Source organism: Heterocephalus glaber, unplaced genomic scaffold, assembly GCF_053883595.1.
Source record: "Heterocephalus glaber isolate CG9 unplaced genomic scaffold, H.glaber_assembly_v1.0 deba00001497, whole genome shotgun sequence".
NCBI lineage: Eukaryota > Metazoa > Chordata > Mammalia > Rodentia > Bathyergidae > Heterocephalus > Heterocephalus glaber.
Window position 1 is genome coordinate 27,811,524 of NW_028258320.1, and position 26,139 is coordinate 27,837,662.

At 37.2% G+C, this 26,139-nt stretch overlaps 1 protein-coding gene across 12 annotated transcripts in view; it reads left to right on the forward strand.

Annotated features, from left to right (window-relative positions):
- The window catches only part of Fam13c (family with sequence similarity 13 member C), a 124,101-nt gene that overhangs the window by 94,328 nt on the left and 3,634 nt on the right, over positions 1-26,139 (forward strand). For 4 of the 12 annotated variants that reach the window (XM_013077206.3, XM_087184816.1, XM_004858291.3 and 1 more), the window contains 7 exons: positions 3,890-4,097; positions 5,394-5,532; positions 13,670-13,751; positions 15,158-15,369; positions 21,185-21,280; positions 22,670-22,863; positions 24,109-24,210. In XM_013077206.3, the coding sequence (XP_012932660.1) occupies positions 3,890-4,097; positions 5,394-5,532; positions 13,670-13,751; positions 15,158-15,369; positions 21,185-21,280; positions 22,670-22,863; positions 24,109-24,210 (1,033 nt within the window). Of the gene's footprint in view, positions 1-3,889; positions 4,098-5,393; positions 5,533-13,669; positions 13,752-14,101; positions 15,132-15,157; positions 15,370-20,229; positions 21,281-22,669; positions 22,864-24,108; positions 24,211-26,139 lie in introns of those variants that run through there. The other 8 variants (XM_087184819.1, XM_087184818.1, XM_004858292.3 and 5 more) reach the window with 6 other exon arrangements.

The following is a 26,139-nucleotide window of genomic DNA, read 5'->3' on the forward strand; positions in this document are numbered from 1 at the left end:
GCCCTCCGTGATAGGCAAATCCAGGGCTGCAAAGTGACAAATTTGCTCAGTTAAATCTCATCAGTCCCTCTTAAATCTTTGCAGAAAGAGATTTATTTAAATTTTGAATTGGTTTAAAAACTCATATTAGAACGTTAAACTCTTAAATTTGACTTGACTCATTTAACACCTGTAATATAGTATCTGTTCTTCCTGGAGCTGCAGCCAGATCAGAAGTGGTGTCTTGGCCTCACACTCTGATCATAATTATTTCTCTTCTCTAGCTCCCTACTGCTCAGGGAGTGGACTGACAGGAACACTTCAGCCTCCAGTGTTAGAGATTTGGTCTTCTACTGCTGGCACTGGTCGAAGCTTTCCTGGATGGCATTAGTGTAGTTATGCAACCTTCCTTTCTGAATTTAAAGTGGAAACGATTTAAAAACAGCTTCACCTTGTTGGTATGAAGGTTAAATACATGCAAAAACTCTCAGAATAAGTATGAGAACAAAATTAGTTGTTCCATAAATATTAAATATAGTTATTGTTATTATTCTTGCTTATAAATAAGGAGGGATGAGATATTGAGATATATTGATCTCACTTCTCATATTCACCTCCATAGAGGTTCCTGTGAGGTGAAACTATTTAATGTATTTTGACAGTATTAAAATGATGGTTTTCATGAACACTGTGTTTGCCTGTTTCTATGCCTTATCCTAATGTTTCACAAAGTATGCTCTATAAGGGAGGTAAGGATGCTCACTATCAATTGTAAGAGAAATTTTTAATGTATATTAGTATAAAATGTAACTAGCAAGCAAATTTATGACTTCATAGTCATCATTACTTTGTATGAAGTTGATATAAAAATTCAAGTTGAAATTACATACACACATAATGCAATATAGGTTTATGTGGATATGACATAAATTTTATAGGTTTACATTTTTACTTCATCCTTCTTTAGTCTTATGAGGCATGCATCATAATTCTCCATGTTTAGCAGATGAAGAAATTGAGGTTTAAATGGACCATCATTTTCAAAGTCTCTCTTAGCCTATAGACCTAGCATTCAAGGTATATAATCTTTACTATCTATTATGCTTCAGCTGAGATATTTTATTACTTTCCTTCCCAAGAATACTTTCCTTCCCAAGAATACTTCCCCCCAAATTTATATTAATTTCTATTTTCCCTTCTATAAAATTAAGATATATTTATTGCAGAAATTTTAGAAAATATGAAGAACTTTTTGTTGCAGGAACAGCATTCAACAGGAGAGCTATCATTTTAACAATTTTTAGTGTACAATAGAGTATTGTTACCTAAAGGCACATGTACAGCAGATCTCATGTTTTTATCACAGCCCTTTGAATAAGACAGGCCACATAACCAACCATAGATGTTGAGAAATTGGCTGGAACCCCACAGAAAAAGCAGACCAGCCTCTTGGCTCACAAGCCCCTTCCCCTAAACCATGGTGCATCACACCTTTGGTCCTGGCCAGCTTCCCCTTCCTTTGCGAGATAAAATAATGTGCCCCCAGAGAACCATTGGAAGCCACCTGAGTTTAGCATTGCCATAAGCTTCTGCTGTTAGGGAGCAGAGTCTGGAAGCTATGGCCTGGGCTCTGTTCCCAGGGTGGCAGGAGCACTGGCTCTGAATCTGCATTGGCTTTTTCCGAGAGCTCAATGATTCTGTCTCCACAAATGCACACACAAGTACACATGCCAGCTGATTTAATTAAATGCCTTCTCAATGCAAATGGCGAGAGTGGACTAAGAATGGAGGCTCTACCAAATTACCAGTTTTTGACTCTGTTGCTTTTCAGGTGATTACTTGGGGCTCTTCCTGGCTTGTGGCTTCCTTCAATAGTGACTTGGAGGGAAATGAGGTTTGAATGTAAATTAGGCAGCACTGGTAAATTATGTGAGTGCTCATGAAAAACAGATGCCATGTAAATAGAGGTTTACAATTATTATCACAATATAGTTTTTTAAGCCATTCATAGCCTTCTATGATTCTGTAAAGTTATATCCTAGGTGTCTATGGGTTTCCTGCTCTTTTCCCACCTCTGTTTTGCAATGATGTACTAGGAACCCAAGTGCCACCTTTGAGCATCTTGTAGAAAACGGCAACAAGAGACTATGTTAATTTTGACCCCAGAGCCACAGCTTAGCTGAAGTTTGAAGGTCTGTAGACTTCTCTCACTTTAATAAACATATTCTGGTCCCAGGTGCTTGCTAAAGATTATTTTCTTCTGATTATTTCTTCTGAGTCTTATTACCAGAAGATGCTGAAAATAAAACAGGTAACATGAATAAAATTCATTTCTTCTTAGAGTCCGATGGCTTAAGGAAAGGGTTTGATGATATGATTTATTGGTTAGTAAGTCTTATTCCTGTTACTCCTCAGGACTTTCAACAAACTGCAGCCTAGGACCTGCCCTTATCGCATCCATTTCTGACCGGCCTCAGCTGCTGACAGAGTGGGCTTCAGAGGCACAAAAGGAGGTGTCATCTTCCCTCTCAGTGTACAACCCACCAGGGAGAGGCCAACTGAAAACACAGGAGCACCTAACCTGACCTTTGATGTTGCACAAAGCAAATTACATTTCAAGTTCTAGAGAACAAGGAGCCATTCTAAATCTGATTAAGATTTATCTGGTGCTAAATTGTGATAAGTGCTTATTTTGGAAAAGTGAATTGTCAGTATTTTCTGGTTCTGCTTATTCACCCAGAAAGTCTTTGTTTTCTACTATCTTTAGGGAAGTACTCTAGACATAAGAGAAAGCCTTAAATTCTCCTGACTTGTTTTCTAGGCAAAAATTGAGGTGTTCATTTGAATTCTTGAATAACCCAGGACCGAGGGACCCTTATCCTGGCCATCCTCAGTGTACTAACGTCTCTCTGGTGACATACCTCATTTCCCTGCGCTCACCTCCACAGCACAGGGGTATCCACCTTTTGACCTGACCCTGTAGCCCAAGCTGGCCTCAAACCTGAAATCTTCCTGCCTCATTCTCTGGCATGTTGTGTTTACAGACATATGGCACCACACCCGGCTTCTAATGAGCTAACTTTAAAGAGGAATGATCATAGTGATAATTCAAGCACCAGACTGGCTAGCTGGAGAGTATATTTGGAGTAGATTTTATCATTTTGTCTAAAATAAAATGTTATATAACACTTTGGGGAAAAATAGAATTATTCCTAATTCTACCTACTTTGTAGTTATGTACCGTGTAACCTCTTTGACTATTTAAGACACTTATTTGTGCATATGAATATATGCTTTCTATGTAAAATGGATCATTGTCGTTTTGTTTTGAAAGCTGTGGTTTCCATTTAGCATTTCTCAACAGCATTTCACATTGATAAGCAATGTTCTCCATCAGTTTTGAAGACTGCTGGATAATTTTCTCCCTGGAGTGACTCTTCTCTCTCTTCCCCTTTTCTTCTATTCTTCTCCTCCATCCCACTTTCTTCTCTCCCTTCCTTCACTGCTAATTCAGTTCTCCTTTTCTTCCTAATAATCTGTAATCTTTTGCTCCAGCTCTGTTTTATTGTTTTCTTTTTCTTCACTGTAACATTCTCCAAATGTTAGAGGTCATATCACAAATACTATGAAATAAGGAGGAGTTTCATAATTTAGGGCTATGATGACTGAATAACTTATACCAAAATACTTTGTTTCCATTTTTTGTTGGTGGTGGCTTTGTAATATTTTTTATACAGGCTCTGTGAGACCAAACATGACATTATTTTTGAAAGCTTTTTATGTCCCCAGACGGAAGAAATGACAAACAGGCAAGCCATTATAATGAATGTTTATGATCTTTATTTAGGAACATGACAGTCTCAAGTCTTCTGTCACTTCTAAGACTTGATCATTTATCTTCCTTCCCCAGACTCCATGACAACCCACAAAGATGGGCAAAATGAAGCCGACAGCACACCAGAAGATGTGTCTGTGGGAACCAGCAGGCTGCTCTATCACATCACTGATGGTGATAACCCCCTGCTGTCACCTCGATGCTCCATCTTCAGCCAGAGCCAGAGATTCAACTTAGACCCTGAGTCAGCCCCTTCTCCACCCAGCACTCAGCAGTTTATGATGTAAGAAAATCTTATGTTATTATCTTATTTCATGCTGCTTTTCAAATACCACATTTACAACCTACAACGAAATGTCTCTGAAGTAGTGTGAACATATCTGCCAAATGCACCTGTAAGACTTGAATAATAAGGTAGATATTGGTGTACTTCCTACTTGGGAATGCTGCTTCAACATATAATCCCACAAGAGGAAATGGTCATGAGACAGGCTGCCCTAAAGGCTTGCATGTTTTTGGTGGAGTAACCATAATCCTAAGTATGTGTATATGTAAATGTCACAAGTATTGCTCTTAATTAGCTCAGTATTTTTCCATATCCAACAGTGGAATCACTGGATGGATTGTGGGAACAACAGGGAATCGTCCACTTCAATTTGATCTTAGGTTCTAGAAAAATGGTGGCTTACAATAGCTGTCTCTCCAGCTAGATAGAGATCTGTCTATGTATGCATATATCTATTATCTACCTATTTATCTATCTATCTACCTACCTACCTATTATCTATCTATCTCTATCTCAAGTCAGGTTCCTGCTCCCCTACACACTTCATTTAGGATTAGAATGAACTATGTGTTCTTTATATTTGGGTCCCATGAATAATGGGGTTGAGGCTCCATTGGTAAAAATATGCTTAGGGAATCCATATCTCCTTCCTAACTCATGCTGTTATTCTTGAATTTATCCAAATCTACATTCTTCAACTATCCATCCACTGGATTAATTGTGGGACTTAATGAATTATTATCATGTACAGTGTGTGTCAAGTGAGAAGGAATACGCATTCTCTGGAGAAGGGGGCCATTTCTTTCATCACATTTGAAAAGGCTGTGTCAAGAAAAGTTAACTACTTGTTTGATGCCTTCCTTGAAACTATTGAGAGGCGTGGCTGGTACAATTATTGGCGATAACACTTCAGCAGTTCTGTCTCTTCTAAGTCTTAAACTGGCCTCTCTAAGCTGTGAGCAATGCATTTCCTGGACTCATATTCTGATATTTGTATGTTAAAGTCCCTGATGACATCCTGCCCATAATGCAGTACTGAGATCAGGTGGCTCCTCTGAAGAGCAGATACCACTGGGTAGACTCATCTGGTAATGAGCTGTGCTTTAGACTCTTCAGACCATCCTAGTTTACAGACCAAACAGCTGCGTTCAGTGCAAGACTATTATTCTTTTTTGGTACCAGGGATGGAACTCGGGTCTTTGCGCTTGCGCAGCAGGCGGCGAAACCACTGAGCTAAATCCCCGGCCCAAGACTATTATTCTTAATGCTCTCTCCCTCCTGGACTCCTGGCAGGCCCCGAAGTTCCTCACGGTGCAGCTGCGGTGACGGCAAGGAGCCGCAGACCATTGCCCAGCTCACCAAGCATATCCAGAGTCTCAAGCGGAAAATCCGGAAATTTGAAGAAAAGTTTGAGCAAGAAAGGAAGTATCGGGTAAGGACTCTACGGTTTCTTGTGAAAGCAGATTATGTCAGGGGGTGTGGATTTTCCTTTTTTTGGTACCCCTCTTTGGCAGGGAACAATTTTTTTTTCCCACTGTCCAAACAAGGACCCAGATTGAGTTCCTTTTCTTAGTTTGTCTTGTTCTCATATTCTGTCAGTTTATCTCTCCTGTTTCCTAGTAATGGTTATAACTTATTTATAAATTTGTTTGATTATCCATTCTCCTTTTTCCCTTGAGGAATCTTACTATCACTAGTTTTTCTAGGATTAAAATTCGGAAAGCTATTGAATTATGGTCTCTCTTCTTTAACCTTTTCCATTTACATTTTGATGAAGATCTCATGGGCAGAATCTCTAATTGAGGCATATAATAAGGGAGAATTAGTTTCTCTGACATTAAAGTACTTGCTGGTTGATGGGTGGCGATAATTCCTAAGTGACATCTGTTAGGCCATGGATAAGGACAAATTGATCCAACCTCTCCCATCAGGGAGACACCAGTCTTTGAGCTGGTTCTGGCGGTGCTGCACACATGACCTGGTCTTTTCTCACATAACAATAGTCATAGGTAAGTGCCTTGATGGCCAGTACTACTCTTATTTATTTTCTCTTGTGGTGAGCATAGCATAAAGAAAAATTTTGTTCATGTAGAATTCCACAAAGATATTAGTTCTTTGGCAGAGGGCCCAGCACAGCTTGTTATTAAAATAAAAGGGAACAGGGAATAATCTCTCATACATCTTGAAATATTTAAAGGCTCACTAAGCACTTGGTACAGGGGCAATCAGAAAATTCCTGTGAACCTGTGATAAGTTCAGGGCTAGCTAAGAGCTAATACTATTCCACTCTTCCATTATTTCTGTCCTGTGTGGCCTCAAAGTCACTAAATAAATGGCTTTAAGGAGTGGTTTTTAGCTTGAAAAATAGAATAAAAAATCATGTTGACTTTCAAGGCAACCTCAGAATGCTGAAGATTTTTCTCTTCCCCAAAGTCAGGCAGTCATAGATACTTCCTGTCTTTTCTAGAGCAGGAGGGAGCTGAGCTCTACACATTATTGGTCTGGCCTTTATGTCTGGTTTTACAGACTTGGATACTAAGGCCCAGTGAAGACGTAACTTGCCTAGGGTGGTTGTGCTCTGTCTGCTTAGGCTTGAAGCTGTGATTTAAAGCTGAGCAGTTTTCACAGTGGTGGAGTGGAAGTAAAATTCTTATGTGTCTATATTTTGAAAGCTTCACTTATTCTGAGAGAAACTGATTTCCAATTTGCTGCTGGTGTGTTATTACATCTGGGATATCCTCACTTTGGACTCTAGAGTGACAAGTCACCCTCCATCACTGGGCAGTTAACACTTCCCACCTGGCAGTTATTGAGTCAGAGTGCTCTGGATTTGAATCTAGCAGACATTGGACTTCTTATTTCATGTTTCTGAGTCTCAGTTTGTTCATCTGTAAAGTGGAGGTAATATCAGTAATGATTTAAGTTTGAAGGTATTAAACAAGAGAGTAAATGTATAACTTATTTCAGTGTTTGGCTGAATAATTTTTTAATCCACTAGAGCAATATTTCAATAAACTAATCCATGGCAGTCTCTGCCTTGTCAAAAACTGAAAGGAGGGGCCGGGGATTTAGCTCAGTGGTGCCACCACCTGCCTCGCAAGCACAAGGTCCCAAGTTTGATCCCAGTTACAAAAAAAAAAAAAAAAAAAACCTGAAAGGAAATTTTCTACCTGCAGCCACAGATCCTGGGTTATTTCTCTCAAGTGTAACAGCCACCCAGCATGTATTCATTTTGAAAGAGAATTTCAGTTCTTTTGGCACTTCTTGCCTTTGTATAGAGAACATTTAAAGCTAGAGAAGAGAGACAAACACACACACACTTAAATACTCACATGCAGAAGAATACAGGGGTAGGAAGGGAAAAGGGTTCATGTTTACTGCTGTTTCTGTGTGAGTCCTTGACTTAAACAGAACCTTACATGTGTTAGGAGCTAAGGCTTCCCTTTGCCCTGTCAGGGTGCCAGGAAGTGGTGAGAGGTTTGGTATGTCAATGGGCTTTAATTAGTTGCTGTGTCCTGGCAGCTTGACTGTGGAATTAATAGCACCCACTGCTAATTTTTGAATCCAAGCTCCTGCTGAGCTTCTGTGCTACTCTGGTGTCTGTGCATCTCTTTTGAATGTAACCATTTTATATCCCTATCCCAAACTGCTTATTCTCTACAGCTGACATATTGGATTACCATGCTCATGTGCTTAGAAAAGTCTGTCTCAGTCAGATGTCTACTTTCAGTTGGAATCAGAAGAGGTTATAACTGAAATAGATCAGCTAGTCATTTTTCTTATCAGGCAAGGAAAGAAACTAAGACCCAGAGAGTGGAAGTGAATGACCTAGAATCACACAGCAAAGAATTAATCTAGTCAAGACAGCTCAGATCTTATCATTACCAATCCAGAAATCAATCTTTCTCTCTCTCTCTCTCTCTCTCTCTCTCTCTCTCTCTCTCTCTCTCTCTCTCTCTCTCTCTCTTTCTTTCTTGCTTTCTTTCTTTCTTGTACTCAGGACCTTGTGCTTGTGAGGCAAGCGCCAGAACCACTGAGCCAAATCCCCAGCCTCAGAAATCTTTCTAATATGCCTTATGAACCATCTTTGGCAGACCACACATCTGCTCCTTTGGTATCTTCAGTTAGGTGGTTTAGGTGCCCCACTTTAATTGCATTGAGTAAACCTAAACTATACAAGTTCCAGGTGTCTGACCGCTGTAGTTCATTAACCCAAAATATTTCAGTTCAGAACTTAAAAGGCTTGTTTTAACAAGGTTGTTTGTAGGTTTTCCAGGTGGTATATGAAAACTTTCATCTGATTTGGGAGCTGCCATCCATGAAAGCTTGATTTAATCTCTTTTAAAAGCTCCCCTAAGCATAAATAAATAAAAAGTTCCTTTCTGAAACTGATTTTAGGATGTAAATTAATTTGTCAGAAAATTCAGCCTTAAATTTCTCTGAAATCCTATGTGCAGTGATAAAAGCACATTTCTCTGTTAATCGCTGGCTTAGGGTTTTAGGGGTTTTTAAATGTTTCTTTAAACATATTAAAAATATATAGAATTACCTGTGTGCGACAGGCCTAGTAAATCACTCTTCAGCAAGATGTATTCTTAGATTAGAGCGGAAAATTCTGGACTCAAAAAAAATATAAAACACTGACTTTTCACTTAACCAGACTGCTACTCAAAGCCAGGGAATCAGTACAGTGCATCATTCTAGCAGAATGTAGGTAGGACTAGACTAAATTATTTTTTGGAGGTGGGCACAGCAGTACTTTTGGTACTGTCCATGGTCCTGAAATTGAGGCTACTTCATGGAAACCATAGTCTACTGTTCAACCTTCCCTAAGAATCATTATTTTCTTTCCATCTTCATTTTAAAATGTGTAGTTTTTACACTGCTCTAGGATTGACAGTGCTTTGCAATGTGTTCTACAGTGGGCATACTTAATACCATGTATATTTGATGATCTTGAAATGCAAGTACTGTTTTTTTCCTTCAAACTTGAACATATTTTCCATCTTCCTATTCCTCCCACTTGTTACATGGATTTAGTGGATCCCCATAAGGAAACATAAAAGAGCTCTACATTTAGTCCCTAAAATACACATATCATCATGTCATCTTGAATATTACTGTAAAGTTCCTTATATATGCTAGTAGTAACCTGTAGTAGTATTGAGTCTGCATTTAAATTACTGTGTCCTTACTGATCTGTGGGAATAAAGCATAAGTATATTTGGCGATGCTTCTAACTTTTCTTTTTTTAATTTTAATTTTTTAATTTTCATTAAGTTTATTGGTACATTTTAGGTATAAAATACAGTTGCATTCCTCTTTGGGATCTTGTCCCTTTATACGGTGTATCTTAGTTCTTATTTTTTCCCCATTTCCCTGCCCTCCCTTCAACCCCTCCACCCTTCCCTACTTACAGAGATTTTGTTTCCATTTTTCCCTTTTCTCATATTTTTTCTTTTCCCTTCTTTCCTTTTCCCTACCCCTCCCACTTCCCCTACTCCTTTAGACCTTGACTTCCTATTTCACATTGTCATTTATACAATTTGAATCTTATTTACACTTTTAGTTTTTCACACCAGAGAAACTATTTGGTATTTACACATGTGTGTCCTATTTATTTCACCTAAGAGTATGGTCTCAGTGTGCATCCATTTAGCTATAAATGTCTCTAGCTTCTTGTTCTTTATGGCTGAGTAGTACTCCATTTTATAAAATCTGTTTTTTTCTATAGAAAGTCCACGTTTGTGCTCTGAGAAGGAATCCAAAAGTCAAGTGAAAAGGCACAGTGGCACATGCATGTAATGGCAGCTAATTGGGAGGCTGATGCAGGAGGATTGTTTGAGGCCAGCCTGGGCAACATGGAAAAACCCCATTTCCAAGAAAAGGGGGGTGCTCAACTGAAAGACTTGTATTGATAGATTCATATCCTTCTAAAATTGAAAATAAATATTATTTTTGCCATACGCAGGCTGTGGATAGCTCCCTGGGACATGCATTCCCCTCCACATATATTTGTTCATGAAGACATTCAGTATTCCTTTGAAGGTCTGGTGGTAACACTACTTAGACTACTGCTTCCACTAGTGAAAATAAAACCAGTAATAGTCATATATGTAATGCTTGCTAACAATGAAACAGTGTTAGTATGCATCTGGAATTATTTTCAAGTGCTTCACAGATATTAATTAATCCCTCATAGCAGCTCTCTGAGGGACATACTCTTATAATTTTCACATAGTAGGTAAAACTATGAAATACAGAGAAGCTAAATAATTTGCTCCAGGTCACACCAATATGATTGTTTAATTTTAATGCTATCTAGAATAGCAGGTTGAGTCTATAAACAGTGAGAGGATTAGAAATCTGCTATTTCCTTAACAGACTGATGACTTCTCAGCACTGTTGTCAGGTTTGGCATCTCCTTCATTCAAGTTGGAGGATATGGCTGTTAGGAGCTAAATGTCCCAGTTTGTTAGCATTCTCCTGAAGGTTATGTTAAAAAGTGCTTTATATAGACATTAAGAGAGGAACTACTGCCACTACTGTTTAAACTCTTCAATGAATTTGAAAGGGAACCAATACTCCCAAATTCATTCCTGGAAGCAAGCATCACCTTGATCCCCAAAGCAGAGAAAGACCCAACTGAAAAAGAGAACTATAGGCCAACTTCACTAAGGAACATAGATGCAAAAATCCTTAATAAGATACTGTCAAATAGAATGCAGAAGATCATCAAGAACATCATACACTTTGACCAAGTGTGGGGTTCATCCCAGGGATGCAGGGATGGTTCAACATACGCAAATCAATCAATGTAATATACTACGTTAATAGAACCAAAGACAAAAACCATATGATCATCTCAATAGATCCAGAAAAAGCATTTGAAAAAATCCAACATGCATTTATGATAAAAACCCTACAAAAAAATGGAATACGTGGTCTCTAACTCAATCTGATAAAAGCCATCTATGAAAAACCAATAGCCAGTATCATACTAAATGGTCAAAAACTGAAATCCTTCACACTAAAATCAAGAACAAGACAAGGATGTCCACTGTCACCACTCCTGTTCAACATAGCCTTGGAAACATTAGCCATGGCAATTAGACAAGAGAAAGAAATAAAAGGAATAAAGATAGGAAATAAAGAAATCAAATTATCATTATTTTCATTGACATGATACTCTATATAGAAGACCCCAAGAACTCCACCAAAAGTCTTTTAGACTTAATAACCAAATTGAGTAAAGTAGCTGGATATAAGGTCAACATGCAAAAAATCAATAGCTTTCCTCTACAGGAACAACAGACTCACTGAGAGAGAAATAGGGCAAACAATGCCTTTCACAATAGCATCCAAAACCCTGAAATACCTAGGAATCAACCTAACAAAAGAAATCAGACCTCTTCTCTGAAAACTATAGCACTCTGAAAAGAGAGATTGAAGACGATATCAGAAAATGGAAAGCCATCCCTTGCTCCTGGGTAGGAAGGATCAACATAGTGAAAATGGCCATACTTCCAAAACTGCTATATAGATTCAATGCAATCTCAATTGAAATCCCAGCAGCATACTTCACAAATGTTGATAAAACAATCGAAACATTCATTTGGAACAGGAAGAGACCCAGAATAGCAAAACCAATTCTAGGCAACAGAGACATGGCAGGGAGTGTTACAACTCCCAACTTGAAACTATACTACAAAGCTACTGTGATAAAAACATCATGGCACTGGCAAAGAAACAGACCTGAGGACCAGTGGAACAGATTAGAAGATGCAGAAACAACTCCAGACACACTCAGCCACATCATCTTCCACAAAGGAGCCAAACACCCTCACTGGAGGAAAGATAGCGTCTTTAATAAATGGTGCTGGAAAAATTGGGCTTCAACTTGCCAAAGATTAAAACTAGACCTATATCTCTCACCATGTATTAAAGTAAAATCAAAATGGATTAAAGATCTAAATATTAAAATAGAAATGCTGAATCAGCTGGAACAGAGGTTAGGTACAACTCTTGAAGACATTGGTGTAGGAAAAGATTTTATGAACAAAACCTCAGTTGCCCGTGAACTAGCACAAACGATCAACAAATGGGATCTCTTCTTATTAAAAGGCTCTGCACAGCAAGAGAAACCACCAGCAGTGTGAAGAGACAATCCACAATGTGGGAAAAAATCTTCACCTGCTTTTCCTCAGACAAAGGTCTACTATCTGGAATCTATAAAGAACTTAAAAAGATCAGACCTCCCAAATTTAAAGACCCACTCCAAAAATGGACATCTGAAATGAACAGCTATTTCTCAGACAAAGAAGTAGAAATGGCAAATAAACATATGAAAAAATGTTCAACATCACTGGTCATTGGAGAGATGCAAATGAAAACGCTGAGATTCCACCTCACCCCACAAAGAATGGCTGCTATCATGAAATCAACCAATAACAAATGCTGGCAGGGCTGTGGGGAAAGAGGAACCCTGCTCCACTGCTGCTGGGAGTGTAGACTGGTGCAACCACTGTGGGAATCAGTATGGAGATACCTCAAAGAACTAGGACTGGAAGTCCCATTTGACCCTGCTATTCCACTGCTGGGTATCTTCCCCCAAGAATTAAAAGAGTCATACCACAGTGATATATGTACTCCATGTTCATGGCAGCATGTTCATTGCATAGCACTTTGTAATAGCTAAAACTTAGAAACAGCCCAAATGCCCATAAACTGGATACTTGATAAATAATATATATTTTTTATATAAAATGGAGTACTACTCAGCCATAAAGAACGAGAAATGAGCCATTTTAGCTAAATGGATGCACATTGAGGCGATACTCATATGTGAAATAAATAGGACACGCATGTTTAAATACCAAATAGTTTCTCTGTGTGAGAAATTGAAAGTGTAAATGAGGACTAAAAGGTATAATAGATAATGTGAAACAGTAAGAAAAGGGTCAAAGGGGAAGGGGAAGTGGGAGGGGTAGGGGAAAGGAAAGGGAATGGAGTTAATATGAGAAAATGAAAAAAAGGAAACAAAGTCTTTGTAAATAGGGAGGGATGGAGGGGTTGAAGGGAGGGCAAGGGAAGGGGGAAAAAATAAGAACCAAGAGAGTATGTAAAGCTGCATATTTCCAGTGATGAATGTCATTATGTTGTATTCCTACAATGTACCAATAAAAGGATATACAGTTTTTAAAAAGCCTTGTATGAGAGCCACAGGCAAAGGAAGAAGCAATGGTTTGTATTATCATTGATCTGAGAGCAGGAGTGTGGGGTGTGGGTAGCCTGCAAGGTGATTGAAAGTTAGATGGTAGGGAATGCTGGCATGGCTAGGACTATATGAAAATACTGGGTGACCAAGCATGTTTAGGAATAATGCCCATGACAAGGATAAAACTGTGGAGAAAGTCAAGCATGTCTGATGTTTTCCAGAAGTAACTCTGTCAGCTGCAGTTTCATGCAACTATCTGGGTGGCTTGGTTGTTGAAAATTATATTTTTCCTTTTTTTGTTTCCCTCTCTTTCCCTTCCTTCCATCTCCATCCCTCCCCACCCCCTGGGTAGCCTTCACATGGTGACAAGACTTCTAATCCTGAAGTACTGAAATGGATGAACGATTTGGCTAAAGGTCGTAAACAGCTCAAAGGTAAATGCCAGCCAAAGGTCTCTTTTCTCAGAAATGATGCAGTTAAAATAGTAATAATCTTCTCCAGGGCATTTTGACTCATTTCCACCTGTGCCCTCTTAAACTCAATTTTCTGCTTCCATTGGAGGCCTCATAAAACAAATGGCTGTGGATCACTTTCATTGTTAAGCCTCTCTTGATAAACATCCTTACACAAAGACTGAGCACCTTCAACCTCCAAGTGGAATGATTCACTCAAACCTAGGGACATTTCAACCTGTGGAGCTTTAACCTTCCTTTTATTGGATCTGTAGATACTAGAAACAAAAGAGGCCTGAGAAATCATTTACTTCGCATATCCCATTACACAGGTGAGGACGTTTATGGCCAGAGGGAAAGGTTACATAGCGTGGAGGTGGTAAGCTGCTTATATATTTTGTTTCTCCTGCATCTCAGTCCAGTCCTTTTTTTGCTGGCCCTCCCTGGGGATGATGGTGTATTAATTAACTCTAAAATACAATCATTGTTTACCAATAAAATTATTTTCTTTCTCCATCCACACTCTAATTTCAATACTCAGAGACATGGGAATTTTTCCAAATTTCTAGAAGGATAATGATTAAGAATTAGAAAGGAATATTAATTCAGCAGTATTAAACTGTAACGATGTAGTACACTTATAAAATATATAGTGTTTAAATATCAAGCCAGAGTCCAACAAAAAAAATCAAAGAAAATGAGCTATGTAATTGAGAAATCAATATAAATGGCCTCATTCAAACAATCAGTCCCCTAGCATTTTCTGATATGTAATTCACTGAAAAGTCCCCAGTGGCCTTTTAAAATTTTAATTATTTAAGTTTCTATAAACCCACATTGCAATAAAGGTGATTCTTGAGATTGTAAAAGCTGATATTAGACAAAATTGTGAAATCTGTCAAGCTGGGGATGATCTTTTCATCCCCCCTTTTCCCACTCTGTCCTGTATTTCCTTGGGTGCCTGCTTATGTAATGCCTTCCAGAAGTATTGTGTTTCCACAAGGGCTTTTGATAAAGTCCCAGCTTCTAAAACTTACATCAATAAAGGAGTGTAGAATTTCAGGTGCTACCACAAATGGAAACTCTGGGGTCAAGTACCACTGGTCTTCCTCCAGATCTCTTCCACCAAAATCTAAACCAGAGTTCTACCACACGTGCTTCTCCACCTCCATGAGGACCCCAGTCTCTAGAGCTCCATTTTCACACCTGATTGGGTGCTTATGATGTGGTCCATGATTATTGAGCTTGCCCTTGCCCCATAGAAATTCATTTTAGCATTGTTCATTTCTACCAATTTGGCATTGGTGGCGGGGATTCCCCTGAGACTCTGTTTTTATTAGGTCTAGTGAGTCCTCTTTGCTCATGGTAATTCATGGCATTTCTCTTAGAACTAAAGCTGAAACTATCAGAAGAACAAGGGAGTGCTCCTAAAGGCCCTCTGAGAAACCTGTCCTGTGAGCAACCTATTGTCCCAAGAGAAAATGGGAAGCCAGAAGCTACAGGCCCTGAGCCAAGCTCTTCTGGAGAGGAGACTTCAGATGCTGTGTGGACATACCTAAAGGAGAAGAGAGAGCACTTCCCTCCTGAGGAGGAGTCTAAGGTACCTCATTTTATCATCATAGAGGCCCAACACCCCACACAGTGCCAGTGACATCATGCTTTCCACCACTTTGTCAGAGCACGTGGCCACTACATAAACATCTTTATGAAAATGGCTCCAAATTTCAATCAGATTAGTTCCTGGTGAGTTAATAGCCATAATCTATGGATGTGGCCTCACGATTCCATGTTGTGAGGCTGTTCTGATGGTTATAGTATGACATGTTTGTAGGAATCAATTGGCAAAGACACAAAGATATGTCACATCCCTTTATTCCCCCCCCCCCCGCCCCGTTGAATTAGCAAATGAATCCAAGACTAGGGAATGAGTATATCATCTGAAAGGACAGAGCTCTATTTAGAGTTCATATGTTAAAACATAATAATGCAGGGATGAGGCATAAATAGTAAGGAAAATGGTTTGATATTTCACATAATAAGAATAGGTTTATAGCAGAGTGTTAGATTGGAACAAAAGACCTTGGTTTTTGATATCTTAGTTTTGAAATCTTTGGGAGACAACCAAAGAGAGCTATCAATTAGGCATTAGGTTATATTGAGCCTGGAGTTTAAACAAAAGATTTATTGTATTTCAGAAGGAAAAGTATATTATCTGGCTAATCCCCGCTCCTGCTTATCTATGCTTCCATCTCTGTTAAAAACAGGGAAGCTTTTCTTCCCATCAACTCTGAGACTCCTGTGGTTGCCTTTCAGTTCCTAAATGAGAGTTATATCTACCTTATCTGTCATTCCCTATTCTTATACTTTAAACTTCTTGCACAGAAAGACTGTTTATTGTTCATGACTCTATGTCTGTACATAGTAGGTATTGAATGCATGTTTGCCGAATGAATAAATGGACAGATGAATGAGCAAATTAATACATTAAATTTTATAATGAAGTCTTTGTAATGAAGTTTTCTTGAGAACGATGCTTTTGCCTATTCTGCTGCACATTATTGGTCTTAAAAATATGGCAACATATATACCAAATTCCAGAAGGAGCACATTATGCTACTGGGCTAGTCCTTTACTTTGGGACTTATTGTATACAAGTAGAAATGGGCCCATGGCCACCTCTATCATTATGAAATACCTTTAAACTTAAAAAACCACCAATATATGTTATGAATAGTGAATATAAGGTTGTTACCCATGTGGGAAAAGTGTTCCCTCCCACATCCGAGATGGTAAACTTTTAGGATAGCCAGTGGATAACTTCTGTGTATACACACATACACCCAAGCATATCTGTTTTTATGCTTTAATACTTTGACAGTTTTTCCTATGTTTTAGTTACCTTGTCCACATCTATAAAAGCATCTTGATCAATAACAAAGTCCTAGTTCTATGCTATTCACTTATCAGGGAAGTGAGTAGAGCATTGGAATTGGTTTAGCAGACTTAGAACAGGTATCAGTGCTTGACTATCTACTTCCTAATCCTGTCTACTTCTCAGGACATGGTATTCTAAGTGCCAAAACCAGGACAGTCCTAGGCAAAGTGAGATGGTTGGTTACCCTATTCCTCATAGATCTTAAATCAAATGTATACCAAATAGACCTCTTAAGTTCTTATTCCATTCCAAAATCTGTTCCTCTCTAGTTTTCAATGTTAGTAAATGGACCCATTCTCATTGAAGAGTCTTCCTTTTCTTCTCTTTTTCCCTTCCAGTGCTTAAACATGCTCTTTTGATTTTAACCAAAATACTGTATACTTTAAGTATGTCTAGGACATTCCATCTCCAATGCTACCTGATGCTCAAGCCAGACATTTCATTTCCCCTTTTCTACACATTCCCCTTATGATATAATTACACAGTAATCAAAGATCTTTTAAAGTGAATCATATTTCACTTTTCTGCTTACAACCATTTAGTAATATTTCTCTGCCCAGTTTAAAAGGTCATCTAGGATGGATCCTAATCTACCTTTTGATTTTATTTATGCCATTATGTGTTCCAACCCTCAGACCTAAGCATTCCAAGTCTACAGCAGGTTCTTCCTTCTTTCAAGGCATCAATGCATGCAATTCTGTCTACAGTGCTTTTACTTGTGACTCTCTAGGCCTGGTAACTTTATTTATTAATGTCACCTTTTGGCCTTCCTAATCACTTTCTAAGGAAGAAAACATACTCATTTTCTGTGATTTCACCTGTTTAATTTCCTCCATAGTGCTTATCAGAATCTTTAATGATTTTATTATTTATTTCTTGTATCCCAACTCCCAGGAGAACATGAGCTGCATGGCAGCGACCCTGTCATGACTTTTCCTCTTCCTTTTTTATGCCTAGCATCTTTTTGCAAATCAATAATTGTTCACCAGTCACCAGCCATCTCTTTTATTGTCACAATGATTCTTCTGTATTTTACCTGTGAGTAAACTGAATCTCAGAGAAGAGTTCACTTAGCTGCCTCAGGTCCAGGCAAACTGAGGTGGTGGGCTGTCTTTCTGAGGCATCTAAGTTAAATAGGAATATATAAGTAAGAGTCTGAGGGTCTCATGGAAATCTCTGCATGCTTTAAAAATCATCCTTGTATAAATGGCAATTATTTCTATTATTTTCAATGAACAAGTGTCTGATGTCCCTTCAGATAAAACCTGGTAGCTCTGTAAAAGTTAAGGTCCTTTAAATTGAGAACATCTGTAGTAGAATATGTAAGCTTCCATGTACTAAGCTGCAGCACTGTTTCTGAGAGAGCTTACCATAGTAAATGATGTAGTGATGACCAGTCAGCCATGAGGCTGGTCCTAAGAGAAGAGTCCTGGGGCCACAATAGAAACAAAGGAAACATATATTTCCAAGAAGCTAGTCTTATTTCTGCCTCTTAAATACACTAAGTAGAATTTCAGATCATCTCATTACATCCCATTACTTTAAACTCAAATTAACAGATGACTTTTATTTGGGAACCTTGCATACTGCTAAAAGTGCAGTAAGCATTAAAACTTCAATGATAAAGAACGATTTCTTTTCAGGAAAGACTTTTATTCTGCTACTTTCGCACTGATGCTTAGTCAGAGTGCATACTAAAGCTGATAAATATCCTAAAGCATTACCTTTCCCTTTTATCTGTGGTTGTTTTAAAAGATAATCACTTCTGCTCATAAGGCATTGTACTATCCTGGAAATAAGTGAATTCTCCCTCCTTCCTAATTGTACATGTTGCTGTATGGGAGATGTAAGTAACTTTTGATTTTTGTTATGTGAATGGAGTAAACCATGTTAAGTAAACTAAAACAGGTAGGGAGAGCCATCCAGAGTATGAATGGGCTATCATATTTTTAAGGTAAGTACAAGCAGATAAATCCAAAAAGATATTAATTCTTACTTCCTACTTTTGTTTTTTTGTTCTTTGTTGTTCTTTTGTTTTGTTTTTTAGTGTTTTTTTGTTTTTCTGGTACTGGGGATTGAATCCAGAGCCTTCAAGTAAAATCAAGAGGAGATTAAAGACGGTAGAATTTTAAAAGAATACAATTGAAATGATTTGTTAATAGCTTGACAACTTTTCCACACAAAATCTCCTGTGTCTCCTATCCTGGGTCATCAGAATTATCAAGGTCTGGACTGATAGCCTGAAAACAACTGCATTTCCAAGACAGAATAGCTACTGAGTGGACAGTTCAAGTTCTTCTGGATCCTGATCAGAAAGTTGTTTGGGGAAAAAATTGCAATAACTCCAGCACTTTTACAGTGTACTTATTTTCTTTTCTGCCCAGAGAGCTGTTGCCACATATTCTTTTTGAGTAAACCACAGGAATTTATAAATAAAATCATACCCTCTAATCATCCCCATAAATGAGCTCTTTCTTAAGGGCAGAAGTTAAACTGACATTCTCTCCTCTGTACAGTAAGTGATAGGAAATTATTACTCTTTAGTTTTAGAGATCAAGTCCTGGCAAAATTTCTCTGTGTTCAAGAAACACATCTGGGCTGATCACTGAATCGTCATGTTTTTCACTGGAGACTGTGCTTTAGTCACGATCCTAAGAGGAAAATCGTAGGATCATCAGAGTGAAAGGGGAGTACATACATTATACTTGTATCCTAATTTTAATGTAGGTCTGTGGAAGATTCTTTTCTAGAACAGAAGTCATCATTCTAACTTCCCTTTTTGGTCACTCTTTTTTTCTCCATTAGGATTAATTTTAGTTTTTTAGAATATGGAGAATATACTAAACACAAAATCATAGAAATCAAATTTCTAAAGAGAGACCAATAATAAGGGCATCATTTTCTCAAGTTTTTTCTGTGAAACATAAGTCCCAACGAGATATTGAAAAAAAGACATTGTTTCAATGTTTTCTCAACTTTGAGTTTTTTCCTCTATTGCCTATTAAAATCCCATGGAATAGATTTTGATAGGATTTGTTTTGCATGGAAAGATGTGTTATGCTACAGAAATGTATAAGGAATAATTGGGCCAGAAAATTAGAGGTTCTTGAGGTTATTTAGCCTATACTTAAATGGCTTTTACCAATAGGTGGCTTTCCTACTGAAAATAAAAATGAAAGAGCCTTAGGTTATAGCTTATACAATATATATATAAAGATTGTCAAAAATTAGAATCCTTTTTTGCATATAAACTTATGTTGGTAAATTGTTAGTAGAGATGGGGATGTATAGAGTATTGTGAGCACTTTAAATGTATGTGATATGATTTGTTTCCTCCAGAAATTTTTTATTTATTTTGGCAGAGAAGACTGAAACAGAACAGTTATGGTACAAATGATGACATAGAGAATTTCAGAAAAAAAAATCAATATGGTATGGAATGGTTTGCAGTTTAGATAGGGGTAGGGTAGTATGAGTATAACTGGAAAGCTTAATACATGCTTATGACATTTTCTTTTCCCTCAGGAGTCTCTCTGGAACATTTGGAAGGCAGAGCTATTTAGCGTTCTTGTGTGTGTGTGTACTTTTAAAAAGATACTTGGGTGATGTTATGAGTTATTTCTGCCCTTCCCTTCCCACTACCTACTGAATGCAAACCATTGGCCTACAATTAAAGGGAGACTGTTTATATGAAATATGTAGCCAATTAATGTGGGATACACAGTGGTACAATGGGGAGAAAAATCAAAGGAAAGAAGAGGAGTTTGGTCATTTTGGATAGGAAGGTAGGTAAGTAGACAGACACCTATTTAAATTTTTATAAACAGTGTGACCTGTTGATAATAGTGTTTAGGGATGAGCCATTTAGCAGAGGGAGAAAAAAAACACATTAGTATACCAAGAAGTTATAAATTGTTTTTAGTATGCAGGAATTTAGGACAATCAATTGAGATAACTACCTTTGAACCAACCTGGAAGGAACTTTGTAATTTTAACCTCTTTGCTGCCTGGATAGGAAATGGAGGATTCAGGAAAGTTAAATGTTTTGAACAAAGTAACAGTTTATATCAGAGCTAACAAGAAAGATAGTATTCAATCTATGTATGTAGTGATGAAGACCTATACACAATTGGTGTTTGTGAATATGTCATGAAATTCCAGATAAAATAGATATTTTGGAAGAAAAAGTAATAGACTTTGATCACTCGTTGGTTTAAAAATGCACAAAGGAGAGTTTTCATACTATTTATGCTTTACAGACTCATCCCGAAAGCCTTAAAATTCACCTTTCCTAACTTAGATCTATCCTTTAAGTAATTTTTCCTAGAAAAATTGGCTTGTGCTACATACAGTACAGATAGTTCCAGCTGAATGCCAAGACTTAGAGGTTTCGAGACTTTCTTTTTTTGCCTTCTAAGAATACTGACATGTTTTCATTCTTATCTGAGAAAGGAACAATAATTTATTTCATGTTTTTCAGGTAATTAAGCAAGACAAGAATCTCATAAAGCCCTTTTATGATCGATACAGAATTATCAAGCAAATCTTGTCAACTCCTTCCCTTATACCAACAATTGTAAGTCAGGATAATTGCATTAAATGGTAACCTACTTTGTATTGATGTTCAGTTAGCACAATGTCATAGTTAGCATTATGAGAGTTATAAAGTAATTTTCTTGGTCATGTGTATCACTAACAATATCAGTTTTTATTTCAAAAAGTGGAAATTTGGCTTTTCCAAGCCCCAATAACTGGCATTTAGAACTATTGTGAAACAGAAATATATAATATAGCACGTCTATGTTTGAAGCCAGTTTTAAAATTTGCTTTCAGTACCCTATATGAGGAGAAGAAATGATAAGATTTCAGTTTGGTCTTGTGTAATTTATAATACAGCTAGATAAACACAGAACCTCTTGATTTTTTGCATATTGGTTGATTTTTCTCTTTTAATAAGAGAATTGACAGTACATTCCTTGATATAATGTAACATTTGTTTTGGCACCATATGACCACATTGTGCAAAATATAAATAGATTTATTCCAATAGAAAATAGGAATACTGAAATTGAGTTAGGCTACTTTTAATAAAGAATGATTTATGGGAATGCAGAACTAGAAAAATACAATAAATCCAATTCTGTCAGTATCAAGACAGTCACTTGTTCAAGATATCAATATGAAAAGGAATAAATGGGGGCTGGGGATGTAGCTCAGTGGCACTGCACCTGCCTGGTCCTGTGTTTTATCCCTGGTACAGAAAAAAAAGGAATAAATGTTAAATATAAATTGAAGCACATTTTAGTAAATTTATACTTTTGTGTTTTAAAAGATGTTAAGAGAATAATAATTCATAGTCTTTGAAATTTTCCCACAAGAAAGCATAATTTAAAGTGGGATAGGATTTTCAGATTTCCTTGCAAGAAAATCATTTGATTGTGATAATTATCAGAACAAGTTAAGGTGCAACCTCACTTTGTTTTGGTTTCAAAGAGCTCTTCTTTAAATTTATCAACTTTATAAGCATCCTCTATATCTGAAAATCCTGCACTGGGACCTGACTTGGAATATTCTGCATGACAAGGTCTCTGTAATATATCTCATTGTAACCACATCACTGGTATGAAGCTGCAACCCATAAGACCTGTGTACAAGGGAGAAAAGGCAGTGCAGTTCAGACTGGACCATATAATTTTGTACCTTCTTTGGCCCACCAAGTACAACTTGGTAAGCACTCCTGCTCAACACTGGTGAATTTTTGCTCATTAACTTCAGCAGTCTTTTTCTTTTTTTAAAATGCAACTGAGAAAAGACTCTTGGTTACTTCCATCCTGGTTCTCAGTAGGCACATGAGTGTCTTACTGATTTTCATGGTATCTACTTATGGTTCTTCTCCCTTTTTGTTTTTCCATTCTCAAGAGGTACTTGACATTTTGTGACTTTATTTAACTCTACCTGTGATAAGCAGGAGGAAGAGGACTCTGATGAAGACTGTCAACAGGGAAGCCAACAACCTTTACCAGATTCAAGTTCTTACCTTCCTGTTGGTGACCACCTCGCCTACTCTGAGACAGAGCCTATTAGGGCCCTGATACCAGATGAAAAGAAAGAAGTAAAACAGCCCGCTCTCTCCATGTCTAATTTACATGAGGCTACTATGTGAGTATGAATCCTAGGTGTGGAATCTCTTTTTAACTCAAAAGAGATCAAAATGTCTAGGGTACCTTATATGAACATAAAAAGTTTAGAAGGGCTATTACTCTGAAAGGTGCTAGGAGTATAGGATATAGCTGAGGAGCCACAGTTCCCAGTAAACTCCTAAAGTTGTCACAAATGTAAATGCTTATTAGCTTTAATCATACCTCTTTTCAGCAGGGCTCTGGCACAGATCTAACACTGGTCAGTGCGTGAGACAGAGCAATGTGAGGCCCTCAAAAACCCACAGGAGATAAGACCCCTGTATGGCACAACAATTCTCAAAGCCTTTATCCTACTCTATTACATCTACATAAGATAGTTTCTCCAAATCTGGAATCCCGTTTGTCTTAAGTAAATGAGTTGCTCTTTGTCACTTTTTGGCTCTTCAGTCAGGATCAATTTGGATTTTTATTAATATCATCATTTGGTAACTGGCATTCCTTTTCATCATATGGCCTTCTTTGATTTTTGTACTTTACATCCCAGATTAGGAGATCTTCTTTAACATCTATTAGTCTGGTGAGTTTATGTCTCAAAATAGGGTTGAGGCAAATGTATTAAATTATAAATAGAAATTCTAACATATCTGGAAGCAGAAAATCCTTCTTTCTATCTATCTATCTATCTATCTATCTATCTATCTATCTATCCATCTATCTATCATTGTACTAAAGTAGTCATTCATGACTTTTGAAATCTTATCATTTTTCAGAAAATATCTATATATCATTTCATAGTTCAGAGATTTTTTGAAACCATATACAGGTTCTAGAACAAAGTTAGCAGAATTTGGCATAGAACTACAGCTTTTTCAGGGTCTTAATTTCATTCCCAAGGATTTTGCCATTCTCCTCATACTCGAAAGGCAGAATCTTCATTAACATTTTCTACCTCTTGTGTCTCTTGTTTAATCCATCACCAAATACTGATGAGTACTCCTTCACAGTGTTTGTGCTGCACCTCCCCCTAACTGCATACCGCCATCACCCTTACCAGCGCTTAACACAGCCTCAGTCCATTTGCTTCCTGTCTGTCTTGTTCTCCTTTCCCATGACATTGTTTCCATCAGGTAATTTCCCATGCTTATGGACTGTACCTCTAGGCAGTTCTGTGTTAGCCATACTCACTCAAAAAATGTTTATGATCAGAACACTTTTCAATCTTAATGCTAGTGCTCATTAATGACAAATATTTTACCTGACATAGGCCTGTACTTCTTGACCATCTCCGAGAAACTAGGGCTGACAAGAAGAGACTAAGGAAAGCCCTAAGAGAATTTGAAGAACAGTTTTTTAAACAAACAGGAAGGTGAGTGTGGGTAGATTTCTTAAGCTTCTATTTCGTAGAAAACTACTGTTCAGAATGTGCTGTAATGTTTTTTTCGGGAACAGCTTTACACAAGATGTAAATTATGTCCATACTGGCTTAGACTCAGGATTTGTCCAATGTAACATTCTGATAGTGCTGTTATTAGGGATGGTATATGGGAAGCTATTACTACAAAATATGACATCAATCTTTAAGAAATAAAGGATGTACTCTAAATATCCCTAACTTTGCATAATAAACCTTATTGTACTGTTGAATGTAAGTCTTTAAAAACATATTTGATTTTCCAGTCCATAAAATTTCTTTGTTTTTAGATTCTTAGTTATACAAATTGTTCCCTACTTTTTAAATAATAATTTTTCCTTTACTTTAAATATCTCCTTTAAACTTCAGGATCTGGCTCTAATTATTTTATTTCAGGATTTGGTCAAAAGTTCATAGTTTTTTTTTCTATCTCTTGAATGTTTAGCTATATCCTGTATTTGTCTTCTAATTTTCTGTGTCAACTCAAATCCTCTTATACATTGCATTAGTTTCTGCTAAGTTTAGTGTATCACCAACAAAATTATACAATCAAAAGATAAGGGTTATTGATCAGCTTCTAAAGAGATCAAGTCAAATCACTTAGCTGTCTTGAGGATGAGTTTCTACTTTTATAAGCTGAAATGATTAGACTCGGGATAATTTGGCAAGCTACAGCTGTAATGTGGGAAATCAGCCTTAAAATTTTTTTAAAAGGGCGTAACTTTGCCAAAGTCACAAGGTTATTAAGTGGCAAAGATGAGACTAAACTCTTCTTTTGGATTTTAGAGCATAAGCATTTATCAATGATATACTGGCTCATTGGTATTGCTCTCTATCTAAGTATTTGCCTTTCTTGTACTACCTTTAGTTTAGCAGCCTAAGTATTGCTCTAATGGGGAGGAACTGTTTTCTAAAGTTAACTTAAAACTTTCAAGTTTTGTCTACTTACCTCTTAGTCATTTTCCATTTCAGTTCCCAGGGGTATTCACTAGGAGTGAACCTATTTAAGTGAGAAGCTTTTTGCATAAAGCAATTCTGATGTAATCCTCTTAGTTTTCCAACTGGAATCTTCATTTCCAGTTTGCTAGAAACCCAACTTACTTACATTTCTTTTGATAACCTTAATCTAATGCACAGTAGCATGCTAAATTTGGATGACTTGTTTTCTTTTGGGACACATTTTTATTTTATAGAATATTCATGCAACTTTGCCTGCAAAGCATTCTTTGGAATAGTGACTTTGTACTATGGTCTATAATATGTGTGACTTACATTAAAGTTCCTGATATCTGTTGCTTTAAATTGAGGGCATTCTGTGGAAATATCTCCTTCAAGGAAATATTTGGGGAGCTATTTTCACTATTCTAAATCTAGTCAATACATGTGAGAAATAGTCACTTTAAGATATGCATATATTCTTTTCATAACTTTGAGTTCCCTAAATAAGTTTATATTTTTATCTGTTTTTAACCCCAGAAGTTTACCCTAAAAAAGTAAGGAGGTGGGGTGGGGATTTAGCTCAGCGGCACCGCGCCTGCCTCGGAAGTGCAAGGTCCTGAGTTCAATCCCTGGTACCAAGAGAAAAAAAGAAAAAAAAAAAGTAAGAAGGTTAAATATGTTCTATATATATATAGCATTCTACTGCACTGTAATTCCTAAAAGTACTTCAGATATTCCTTTAAGTATTTGGCTACAAGGTTGTTTGCCCTCTTGTGGTGACTCATTTCATTTAAATTCAAAAGTAGTAATTTATAACAAATAAAATCAAACTGTTGAATTGGTTGGATTTGTGGACTGTAATCTTGCTTTCCTAAGACATTTTACTGATACTATCCATAAGGTAAAATGACTGTGCAAATAGATTACTAAAACTTTTAAGGCACC